This window comes from Rutidosis leptorrhynchoides, chromosome 8, assembly GCF_046630445.1.
Source record: "Rutidosis leptorrhynchoides isolate AG116_Rl617_1_P2 chromosome 8, CSIRO_AGI_Rlap_v1, whole genome shotgun sequence".
NCBI classification, from domain to species: domain Eukaryota; kingdom Viridiplantae; phylum Streptophyta; class Magnoliopsida; order Asterales; family Asteraceae; genus Rutidosis; species Rutidosis leptorrhynchoides.
In genome coordinates this window covers 159621526-159634850 of record NC_092340.1, presented here as the reverse complement: position 1 = coordinate 159634850, position 13325 = coordinate 159621526, and the positions used below count along the sequence as shown (strand labels likewise).

Sequence of the window (13325 nt, the reverse complement as noted above, 5' to 3'; positions counted from 1 at the left end):
ATTAGTTATATTATTAATTTTTAAATTATAAAAAATAAATTAATAAAATAAATCACACAACATAAATTTAATAATACGATTACAATAATTTAAAAGTCCTAAAAATAAAAGATTACAATAAAAATTCATTAAAAAAAGCATTACATTAAAATTAATGATGTTTGCTCACTCATATGCAATTATTCGTCCCACATATCACCCCATGTACCGTAGGCCAACTGGCGTAACGCAGATGTGCATTTTTGATAGATATTAAAACTTTGACGACCACACGTGTCGTATTTTTCTTTAAAAAATTCAAAGTGCGCGGGTAAAGGATTAATGGAGCATTCAGATATACCTGTTATGAGTAATTGTGGTTGCATTCGAAATCGTCTTTTAAATTTGTGATCAGGAAACGTAGGATTATCAGAAAAATAGTCCTTCCATAGACGTTGAGCCGCACCTTCGCGATCCCTAAGAAGATACATTCGGGGTGCTCCTTGAGGTCCCTGACTTGAGCCTTCACCGGCTTATTGGTCTAGCTCTTTAGCGCACGAACGCATAACATTTAATAATATTTCATCGTCCGAAGAATCATCGTCGACAATGCGTAAAAAGGCATCCATTTGGAGTAATGTTCTGTTTAGAAATTGAAAGAGTATAGAGAAATGAAAGTTAAGTTTGAAAGTGTGTGTGTGTGTTGTATTTATAGATTAAAAAGGTTTTATTTATTTATTTATTTTATTTTATAACCGTTGCAAATATACCCGTTTGTATAATATATGTATTTGAATTCAAATGAAATGGGCCAATAATCAACCTACACGTTGACCAAACACCTCTTGCACGCGGCATTTTACTCCGTGTAAACATCCAGCACGCGGCATTAGCCACGTGTTGGTGGCGTGTTTCTGGCACTTCAGAACAGGTAACACGGTTAGAGAGGGTCTTAAGAGTTTGATCAGTTTAATCGTTTAAAAAAACAACTTGAACTTTAACAATACTTAGTTATTCTACTCGTATAAGATACATTCCGTACAAGTTTAAAAGTTTCTTACATCTGTAAGATTTTGTTAAAATTACAAAGGAAATTAATTGCAGAACTGGAAAACGAGGGAGGTACTGCTGAAAGATCGAACAGCTTTGACTTCTCCGGTGATCCACACTTGTTGTTCCCCAATTCGATTGATTGTTCGATTACTCTTTCATCGCTTCCCTAATTTGCTTAATTACTTGCTGTAAGAATATATTTTCCTTCATTTCTTTCTGTTATTGTTAATCAATCAACTGTTATCAATTGACGGTAAACCTGTAACTTCTTTCCTAAATATTGATATATTATGCTCTTTTAGAATAATAATAGGATAGGATAGGATACATCTGATAGTTTGTAACTAAATCATGATCATGATTAATATGGTGTATATGCTACACAAAGTTTGTGCTTGTAGTCCTACACCCATAGCTCCTGTTATAGTGATGGATTTTGGATTTTTACAAGTAATCTTCATTTAACTTGCATATGTCAAACTGATAGATAGGTAACCTAGAAGCTTTAATGGCCGAGCAATCAAATAACAAGAAAGATAAATAAGAGTTCTAATTATGAGATTTTTTTCAGAACAGCATAGATTTATTTTTCTTTTTCAATTTTAAATAAATGAGTGTATTGAAACAAACAGGTAGCTTGAAAAGAAACTTGCAAAACAAAAAATACAGTTATTCCAAATAAACCCTAAACTTCAAAATTTGCAAATTAAATTGTTTCGTCAAACGTCATGATTCTTGCTTTTATCTCTCATTTTGTTGCATCTGATTTTCTATTCAGGTAGTGATGATTTTTCCCAAAGGTTTCGTTTTTGAATACAAGTTACTAAGTAATATGGGCTGTGTCTTGATTCCCAAATTGCAACATGAAAGGGTACTTGTCTTGAATACCAAATTTCAACTGATATTTGGTTGATACATTGATAACCTTATCTGGAGGTGCAACTTTCAGAAGGAATTTTAAGATGTAATGTCGATTAAAGGAGCCTAATAGGAAAGATTAAAACGTTAAATAACCACTTTTGAATATCTAAGTCATGTTTCATCAATATAGTGGTTAGCAGGAACTATTTAAATGGTTCAGACCTATCGACCAAACGGGGCATTCCGTGAACATATGATTCACGCCTTTACAGAATGCAGCCATGTGAATTTAGGCTTTTACTCTAAAATACCACTAAACATCTTAGTTATTTAAGAATTTCAGTTATTGTGTATCTAAATGAATACTTTATCCGAATTAGTGTATATATTCTAAATTATTGTCTGTTTAACATCTGTATATAAACTTAATGTTTGGATGTTTGGATAGTTGGTTAATGAACTATTCATCTTGTGTTCCATTTTTCAAATGGTTTTCAATGTATATTTCTCTTGTGTTCAGGTTAATTTACAGAAACTCACAAAATGCAAGACAATGGAATAGTTTCAGTAGACGAAACAATAGTACCAAAGCCAATAAAAAGGAAAACAGTTACACCAAAGCTTCCAAAGAATCAGACTCAAGAGAACAATCTGAGTACTCATGAAGTAATTCGCCCTTCAAAAAGAAGCTCCAAAAACGAACCACCTCAAATTTTTCAACAAGAAAAGTCAACTTCAGATTCTCTACCAGATTCTTCTAGCGTTAACGATTATCGATCCCTGAGACGCAAATACTTGATGCTCGAAGAAGAAAACTTCCATTTAGGAAGAGAAACAAAAGAGGTTCAAGATGCAATTAATTCTCTCGAAGAGGAGAAACTTTCACTCTTGGATGAACTCGTCGTGATGGAAGGATTAGTTGATCCTTAAAATCTTGACACCTATCGACATTTACTATATCGTCTCTTTTATAACTTTATGAATGGGTGGTGAATCATACAATATGCATTAACATGTACTGTACAACTTGTTTATGCACACTTATGTGGATATATCAATGCCCTTTATTAATAGGTTAACAACTTTATAGCTGAATTTGTGTATGTAAAAACTTGCATGTTGTTTGGATGTTCAACTCTTTGTGCTTGAATGTGAAGGTTAAATGTAGTTTTCTACGGAGTATTTGATAAAGTTCAAGTAATGCTACATTTACAATGTTTTTTTAACGTTAACAGAACTATATACCATATTCAAGAAAAGTGCACTAACAGAATAAAAAATATGACTATAATCACCGGCGTAAGCTATATATTTTCCCTTCAGATTTTTGTCTATAACCATGAAAAAACATGAATAAAAAACATTACTATAATCACTAGCGTAAGCTATATTTGTACTCGGTCTGCACAAATTTTTGTCTCTTGATTATACGACTGCACCCAAGTTAGAAGGTGAAATTCGGACCACTAGCGGTGTGGCAACACGCGAGTATCTGTTCTTCCATTGTAAGTAACCAAATACATAGCCCTGTGAAGGTGCAGAAATCTTGAAAGTGACGGTGAAGTTGACTTTTTGACCATAACGAGAGAAGACTAATCTGCGTGGGACTACACTGACTTGAATCCCATGTGGATTAGATACGACAGCTTTGTAAGTAGTTTTTTGTTTCTGCTTTCTAACATTTGTCAATGTTCTAGTAACTGAGAAACTTGATTTAAGGTTTGATAATAAAATTGCAGGATAGTTGAAACCGGCAGGCGTTGAGAATGCGTGTTTGTCACACGTGCTGTTGTCTCTTGTTATTGGGTGAAGTAATTTGTCAGTATAACCAATTGAGCAAAGAAAAGATTTGTAGTCGGTTGGCTTTGCATCGTAGACAAGACCAGGATCAAGGACCGTTGTTGGGTCAATAAAACCAGAGCCATAGTCAAAGGCGTTCCCTCTTCTTCCTTCAGGGTCAACTCTGATGGGTTTTCCATTCTTGTCGAAAACTGTAGCTGCATTATTGTTATTTTTTTTCAGATTCTTTGATTATAAAGTTATCCTCATAGATAGCAATACTTAAAAGTCATCAGTAAAGGTCGAAACTTTGGGTCGAAATGAGTTGTTTGACTGATTCTATTTTATGGGTCAAAAGAGGTCAAGTTCATCCGGGAAAAAAAGCCAAAATTTGGTTATCTTTAAGAATAATAACTAGAAAGTTGATTAATTGTTCAAAACCATAATATGTCAATAAGAATATAAATGTTTAGAGGAAAAACAATTTAGGAGAAAGTAAGTATATCAAAATTGCCTCCCCAACAGTCAGTAAAGTTTACCTGTTGTCATGATTGCAGATTTGATTGCGGATGGAGACCATGAAGGATGAACGGCTTTGATCAAGGCTACAATCCCGGTTACGTGCGGGCAAGCCATTGAAGTTCCCGAGAGAATGTTGAAGTTCATCTTTTCACTCGCTGGTGACCATGCTGCAAGGATATTCAATCCCGGGGCTGCAATATCAGGCTGCAAAACAGGTAGTAAATAATTTACTTATTTACTTATATTACAATCTGTAGATGGTAAAACGGGTCACAAATGTCAAATAATATTTACCTTTAATATTTCCGGGGTTAATGCATTAGGACCTTTAGAAGAGAAAGATGCTACCCGAGGGGCAGGTTGTGATCCTAATTTGGCATTCGAAGAAAAAATCCTTGATGTTGCGTTGCTATATGTAGATGGAAATTCGTGTTAGTGCTAAAATAACGTTATTTAAATTGGAACGAAGCTCAAGGTTGCAAAAATCACTACTCGGGGAGTACTCAGTCGGGACTATCTAGGGAGTTCTCGACAACTCGGAGAGTACACAGGTTGACCAAGTTTGACTTTGACCGATTTTGACCAAGTTTGTTTTTTACCGAGTTTGATCAAGTACTCCCCAAGTAGCAAAAACCAAGTACTCGCGGAGTAATTCAGAGATCTGCAACACTGAACAAGATTATTGAGACTTGATAAGTAAAGGCACAAACCGTGTGTTATTTATGTATGATAAAATCCTGTTTCCCATTCTTTTTCCGACCATTGCAGCTGGTATCACAAACGGAATTGCGACATCCTTATCGGTTTCATCAATTAGGATCATTCCAATTCCACCAGCTGCTTTGACCACTTCACTTTTAGCTAGTTTTGACTCTGTTGACCGTTCTGCGTGTCGACATAACAACACCTTCCCTCTAGTCTTTGTGTAGTTTAACGAGCTTTCTAAACAGTAACTGCATAAAACGGAAGATTTAAACACTTCTTTACATAAGAAGAGTGTCTATTTTATCAAACCATAAACAAAAGTACCTGTTTTTCACCTGGATTGGTAAGGGGTGAAAAACCCCCTATTTGCAATTGAAGCGGATATTATTCTTGCCGGGGCCCTCATTTGATGTACGCTAAGACTTTCCCCCTGTAACATCAATATTCACACAGAACGTTAGCGTAACAATTATGTAACGAGACTCTGATCATTAATGAACTAATAGACAGTGTTGCAGAACTCGGAATTACTCGGCAAGTACTTGGTTTTTAACTCGGAGGCGAGTACTGAGTCAAACCTGGTCAAACATTGTCAAACTCAGCCAAGGCTCGGTCAAACATGGTCAAACTCATTCGAAACTAGGTCAAACACGGCCAAAACTCGGGATTACTAGGAATATTGGTCAAAAATCAGTCAAAATCGGTCAAAGTCAAACTTGGTCAACAACTGACTATACTCCCTAAAAAGTCCCGACCGAGTACTCCCGATTAGCGATTATTGCAACCATGCCAATAGATAAAAAGTCCAAAAATAACATTTATGCACCTTCAATCTAGCACCATTTCCCATTTCCAGTTTAGAACTAAACTCTCGATCCGTTGAACTAGCTGCAACCGTTATAAGCCAAGGTGCAAGATTTGTAGCAGACCCTTTAGTTCCTTCATTTCCAACCGACGAAACAACCGTTATCCCACGGCTAACTGCATGGTACGAGCCGATAGATATAGCATCACTAAAATAGTCTCCTTGTGGTGCATCGGGTCCCAGTGATAGCGACACAATGTGGACCCCGTCTCTGACAGCATCATCAAATGCTGCTAATATATCAGCATCATAACAACCTGAATCCCAGCAGGTTTTGTACACTGCAATCCTAGCCATTGGTGCACCGCCTCTAGCTCCACCGCTAGCCAGCCCGTTATAGTTCATGTTTTCAACGTATCGGCCAGCAGCAATGGAAGCAGTGTGGGTCCCATGGCCGTTGCTGTCTCTTGGTGACCTAAAAGATACCTTTTTTGTTGGATCATCATCATTTTGGTCTAATTTACTATGCTCCTCAGCTTCATATCCACTGTGGTAGTATCTTGCTCCTATCACTTTCCTATTTTTTGATATTTTATATTTTAATATATATGAGATTAATTATTAATTATGGGATCTTAAATAAATCTTGAAAAGTTAGAGGTGGTAATTTCTACCCATTTTACTTATAAATGGGTTGATTCAAAAAACCTGTTGCAATGTGTAGTGTTGAATGCTTCCCCTGTCTGGCATGTTCCTTTCCATCCAGCTGGCACAGGAGGCATGTCTGTGTCACTAAAGCTCGGTGATTCTGGCCAAATTCCTACGTTAACATGAGCGTATATCATAAATCGGTATCATTACAAAAGGTAACACATTACAAAAAGTAACACATATCATACATTTTATGTATGAAAATAAATATTTAGAATCACGAACAGATTTCATGAGTTGTGATTTTTGTAACCAACCAGTATCAACGAAACCGATGATGACGTTAACTTGGTTCGAGGTCGAAAAACCAGGGATTTCCATTGTTTCTTCACCAGCAAGACCAATGAAATCCCATGAATGTGTTGTATGAAGTTTCCTCTTTGTGTTTTCAAACACTGAAATTACCCCTTCCATCTCTGCATTCATAACATCAAAAAAATAAAAAAATAAAAATAACTCAGTTATATGCATATGTTTATCAGTACCTGTACTTGTATACGTTAGTATATGTTAGTACAGGGAGATTAGAAACATACTGGCAATTTGAAGTGCTTGATCATTAGTTAATTTAGCTGCAAACCCTTTAAAACCATGTTTATAACTATACAAATGAGAAGCCTTTGCATCTTCAGTACTGTAATTATAAAAACAAAAAAAAAAACAAAAAACAAAAAAAAAAACAAAAAAAAAAAAACAAAAAATCAACAATTAAATTAGAAAGAGCAAAATCTTGAAAAACCCTACTAAAATTTTAACAAAAATTATATTATTACCTTCCATTATGAACAGAAGAAAGGATTCTATGGTTATGCATCAAAACTTCATCTGGGTCTTCAATATGTATGCTACCCATATACACCACATACACCTACAACCAAAAATTCAACAAACAATATTATTTTTATTATTTTTATCACAATAAAATGAAAAAAGATGAAGAAAGATTAGGATTAGTAGAAGTGAGTTAAGGAGTAACCTTAGCTTTAGGTTTAGCATAAGTTGAGATTGTAAGTTGTGCAAGATAAAAAGACATGAAAAGATTAAAAAGAAAGAGTTTGTTTTTGTTAAAAGAAGCCATTTTTCTTCTGCAAGTCAAAAAGTGAGTCTTGGAGGAATTCTTACAAACTGCAGAAAACAGGGGAAGTTTAAGGAAGAATTTGTATTTGTATTTATTTATGAGAGAGAAATATATGAATATGAAATGAAATAATATTATTATTAGTGGGGAGATTGGTCACATGTATACCGTGTGTGGGCCACCCTCGCACTTGTGTGAACGGTGGGGTACCACTGGCTCTGGGTTTTGTTATAGGGTCATGCCACACCAACAATTCAACAAAGAAAGATTCCAAATTTTCATTATCCCTCAACAATGATTTTTTTGAATTGTAATCGTAGTATGTCATGTGAGTATGTAATATCTAGGAAAGGCTCTAGACTAGTTAGTGTTTCTTGCTATCTTCGAGCCTCCGTCGGAGATGTTAGTTTTGTTCATTTGTTATCTTGTCTCTCTTCGAGATCTAGATTTGTTATAAAGTTTTCGTTTCTTTGTAAAAAGTTTAATAAATAAAAAAAAATTTAGATTCTTGTTGTGGAAAGTTAGCATATTTAAATATGGTGAATTTCTTTTTGGGAGATAATTGTGTATATATATTTGTTTAAATATAAAGATTATGATAATTTGTTGATTAGGCAAAATAATAAATGCAAAGCATTAGTAGAGGATCCCAAAAATAAGCAAACCGTGGGTGTCTTCTTCCACTTGACCCGGCAACTAAGGAGATGTGATCTCAAATCTGAATCTGAATCAACATTAAATGAAACTCTGTACATGTTTTTATATTCAATATATACACAATAATAACAACTGTTTACTTGAACTTCACAAGCTAAAGTGTTAATGTGTCACTATTATTTTACTAGCCGGATGTTTTTCAAGAAGAAAGATCAAAATGTTAGAAATTAATATGCCAAGTATCACATTTGATGTTTCATAAACTTAAAAGTTGATATGGTTAAACTCGATTTTAATTTCACAACTAATACACAAATAAAAAATAGTAAGTATTATGTCAAATTAATGATTATTAATGGAAAATGCTACTAATATGTATGTAAGAACTTTCGACTTAATCAAATACGATTTAATGTGAGATAGCGGGTTACACATTAGCAAAATCCCAGGCCTGCTTAGCGCTGGACGGATAATGCTAAAAACTGCCAAAACTTCTATCTCTTATGCTTTTCGATCATTTCTTTTCTATAAAAATGATGTTTTTATGCCTGTATCCCCTAGGATACACCATTAAATGACAACGCTAAAAAATCCCAACCTCAACTTACGGAGAATGTGCACACGATTGGTCGAACAATCTTGATTGGTAACGTTGATGATAACATGGAAACCTTAAAGAGAGCTCTTATAGGAGAAGTAGAGGATCTTAATACCCTCGGGCACCTACAACATCAATGTGAGGAAGAAGGTGTTAATAAGTTTGCTTTCGAGTATTTCGGAGGGTTGGAAATAATGTTATTATTTGGCAATCGAAGTGCAATGGAAAACATACTCAGAGAAGAGAAGCAAAGACTTGTCGGAAATCGCTAGTTGGCTTGATCCGACCAAGAAAGAATGCGAGATGCCCTTACCTTGACATGGCAGGTACAATATCACTGGATAAAATAATGGTTATCAGATGTTCGAAAATGGACTCGAATTACGTAGCTCTAGGAAGATTAACATGGGTTAATATCTATAGGGTCCCTATAACATGATGAAATATCCAAATGTTTCAAATAAGTAGCGTCCTGGTTGGGTCCGATCCTGGATACTTTAAAACTGCGAGATCAATGAAGAAAATAAAACCTGTTAGCGGGAAGAGTTCTTATGAGGAAAAGAGTTTCGAATTTTATTCAGGAATCCGTTACAAGCAGGTAAAGTTCACAATCATTTACACTAATGTCTTGGAAGAAGGAGGAGATGTTGTAGAACTAGAGATGGATGTGCCCAAAAAAGACAGTGATTGCTGTGGGAGTTATGAATCGGAGAAGAAAATTTTGTCTAACGAATAATTGTTGTCAGATTTTGAATTACCCGTGAGAAGCGGTGGTCGAGTGGTAGAAACAGCGATTCTAACAAACCGTGATTCTAACCCACTCATTAGCCCAATTTGTAAACTTCGTCTAACAAACAAACAATGATTTTAATCGTATGCAAAGCAAATATACCCGACCTGATGCCTCCATTCTTGCTAAACCTACCATCCCTCCCCTTCATAAACCCTCAATACTCCACAAAACCGCAAAACTAGCCAAACCTATGAACCCCCCAAATCCTCGTATCCTCGACGAACATGGACAGGTATCGATTGGAAAAGATGCTTCTGCCACCTAGGTAAGCGGTTGCGCGGATAACTATAAGAAAAATATATCTTCAAAGGTATATCTGGAAGCTAATGATTCAATTACCAATTGTTCGAAATCTCAAAAACCCATCGAAATAAATGTGCCAAAGGTATAAATGACAAAACTTGGAGTTCAAATAGAAGTTGGAAGTCATCATCCCGGAATCTCCACGTAAAAAAAAAAAAAAAAAAAAAAAAAAAACAAGAGTTTTTCATGACACTCCGCATAAAGGTAAAGTTTGCAAAATTCGTTCTAATCTAAATCCAAGTCACTGAACTCAGGGAAAAATTTAAAAAATATTTCAAATAATTCAGATGACAGCGTCGTGTTAAAAGGGTTTGGCGAGAAACTTGGGGTGTGTTGGGACTCAATGTCCCCATAAACATACATGAACTCACTCGTACGTTATCATTTTATCATGAATATCCTTTCACTAATATTTGTGGCTTTGGTGGCGATTTGGGCACCGATAGAAAGTTCAATTGGTTCAGGAATATGACAATTAGTGAACATCCGGATATTGTTGTGGTCCATGAATCGAATTGCAAAAAAGTCTGGTAGACTCATTAAGTATATATGCGGTAGCACTATTTTTGAATATATACAAAAACTAATGATTGGAAAATTAGGCACTACGCTGGTAATTTGGGATACAAATGTCTTCGTGGTCAACCAAGCACTTGTAATCTGGATTGGCTAGGATATATAGATCGTAGTTATCAACGTGTATGGTCCTCATAACGACAAGAATAAGAAGAAAATGTGAAGACTCTGGAATTTCTGATGTGCTACCTTAACGCGACGTGGGTAAATCTATGGCGATTTCAATGAAATACACAATTAACACGAAAGCATAACTGTGTCTTTAACGAACAAAGAGCCGATATTTTCAACGATTTTATTGAGAAACTGCAATTAGTTGAGGTCCCCCTCATCGGAAAAAAGTTCACCAGAGTCAGCGACGACTGGTCAAAAATTAGTAAACTTAATTGGTTCTTGGTGTTGGATAACTTCCTTCAAATGTGGGAGGATTTTTGTTGGAAGGAAAATAATCGGATGATTATCCATTGTGCTTCAGGAATAAAACGAAAATTTTGGCCCGAAGCCCTTCATAATGTTCGATGTGTGGTTTGACACGAAAGATATTGAACCTATAATTATTGAAGCTTTGAACAAACAGGTAGCGTGTAGCGACCCGACCAAATCATGTTTGACGGCGCCGTCTACTTAGGTCCCGTTACGTGGTCATAAGTCTTTAAAACAACGTTTGACCAAAAGATATGTCGCATTCATTTCAAATGTAAAGATTGTTCAAAGTTTACAAGAATAGTTCCACCACAAGTTACGTTACAAAGTTATAAGTACAAATGAAACTTATGCGACACAATTTAAAAGTAGCCAAAAGACGCTCCATGTATGCATATATACTCGACATCCAATGCAAGTATCAAAATAATGAGCGGAAGCATGTATCATGTATCGTTCAAGGACCTGAGAAAAACATAGAAATTTGTCAACGAAAACGTTGGTGAAATCATAGGTTTAAGTAAGTAAGTACAAGTGAACCACAAGATTTGCAACAATGAGATAATAGTAATACATTCCAAAAGTTTGTTTCACGAGCACCCAATTATCAATACTTAACATTCCTTTCATAGAACCCCATCACAATAGTGTTAGAACATACACTGTTTCTCGAAAATACATTTCATTCGTAAACGGTAGCGAACCGTTTGAATGAGGGTTTGTCAAACCCATATGGCCATATAACATAAGTTCTCGCTTACACCCGGCAAGTGTAACTAATGATAATCGAATTGAGGATTTTTGTTCAAACTCGTATGTAGAATGTTTGTTTTCCTGTACTTGTGTTCACTTAGTAAAAAGAAACGTTTATGTTTTCTCATCCCAAATGTAAGTGCAAAAGAGTAAAAGTGGGACTATGATCTCACCTTGAGCGGAAGAGTAAATAAGTACTTCGACAAGTAACGTGTGCAAAGAACAATGCTAGTCTTGACCTAAACAAATAGGTCGTATCAATAACGGTAAACACGATAGGTCAAAGATGTTCAATTAGTCCTACGGCTCGTTACGACTCGATTATGTAGCATGTGAAATCAAATTGTCAAGTTTCATGCAAGATACAAGTATAGAAACAAGTTAGGAAGGTTGCATAATCATTTGGTTAAGTTTGACAAAAAGTCAAACTTTGGTCGGTCAAAGTCAACAAAAAAGTCAACACGTTCGGGTCGGGTCCCGAACTATTTTTTTGAGGTTTTTAATCATATATGAGCATGTTAGAACAAGTTACATGTGAATCGGAGGTCCATAGCATAGCAAACATTTTCCGTAAAATGACCAACGAAGACAGTAGCCTGCCAGGGTATCTGGACGGCGTCCAGATTTTCTGGACGGCGTCCAGATTTTCTGGACGGCGTCCAGCTTTGAAGACTGGGACGGCGTCCAAGTATCTGGACGGCGTCCAGCCTTGAAGACTGGGACGGCGTCCAAGGGTCTGGACGGCGTCCAGATTGGTATTCAAGCCTGATGCAGAAACCTTCTAAGTGCACGAACCAAAAACCAAATAAACACAATTTATGATCCGCAAACAATCAAGTCAAGTATTTTATACCGTTGGGAAGGTAATTTGACGAGGAAGACGACTAAACACATTTCATCAATCAATCTACCTATTATAACAACCAAAACTGCATCTAATGCTCAACATTAATCGCATACAAGTTCATAAATGCAATTCAATGATTCGGGCAACAAATTTACATGCATGATATGCCGTTTCGAAGGTAATCAAGCATACAATCCAACTAAACACTTACCAACAATAATTCATGGCATTCAATGCATCAAAAGTCCATTTCAAGTTCATCAAACCCTAACCCATATTCACCAAAATCATAAATCAAGTTCATGAACTTTTCTAAAGCAACCTACACATCAAATTGAAGCTAGTGATACTAGGAACACAATTATAACATGAACTTTTAACATCTAACAACATATGATCATCCAAAATTCAAGAAAACACACCAAAATTCAAGTTCATGCTAGTTACACTGAAACAACGAGATCGAGCATATAAATCATATAATCATGTTAGACTTGAGCCATAGACACTAATTAACACTTTTATAAGTTAAAAACATAAAGAACACAAAATCTAGTGATTTTAGAAAGTTACCCAAATGTAATGAAATTGGTATGGAATCGAAGAGGAAGATGCAAGGATCACGAATTTGTAATTTGTTTTGTTGCTAACTTCCTAATCCGAATTTAGATGATGAATTCTTGTTGGTGTTCTTGAGAGAAAAAGGGAGTAGAAGAAAGATGGAGATGTTGAAATGAGAGGAGGAGGTTGAAGGTTTGACTAGTTGACCTAGTCAAATCTTTGGCCTCTTGGCAAGTTTAGTCCCTCTAATTTGAATCGGGTGCGTGAATTACCTAAACGAGATAATTTAAAACGTGTATTAACGGGAGATGTTATAAACAT

At 35.7% G+C, this 13325-nt stretch overlaps 1 protein-coding gene across 1 annotated transcript; it reads right to left on the bottom strand.

Annotated features, from left to right (window-relative positions):
* Positions 1-3045: 3045 nt before the first annotated feature.
* LOC139861538 (subtilisin-like serine-protease S) lies at positions 3046-7602 on the bottom strand. Its single transcript, XM_071849964.1, has 11 exons — positions 7392-7602; positions 7189-7283; positions 6952-7049; positions 6673-6831; positions 6413-6524; positions 5726-6281; positions 5235-5329; positions 4905-5147; positions 4489-4603; positions 4212-4398; positions 3046-3890 (listed from the first exon to the last, which is right to left on the bottom strand). Exons 1-11 carry the CDS (start codon positions 7491-7493, stop codon positions 3319-3321), a joined length of 2334 nt encoding a protein of 777 aa, XP_071706065.1. The 5' UTR covers positions 7494-7602; the 3' UTR covers positions 3046-3318.
* Between the last annotated feature and the right edge of the window lie 5723 nt (positions 7603-13325).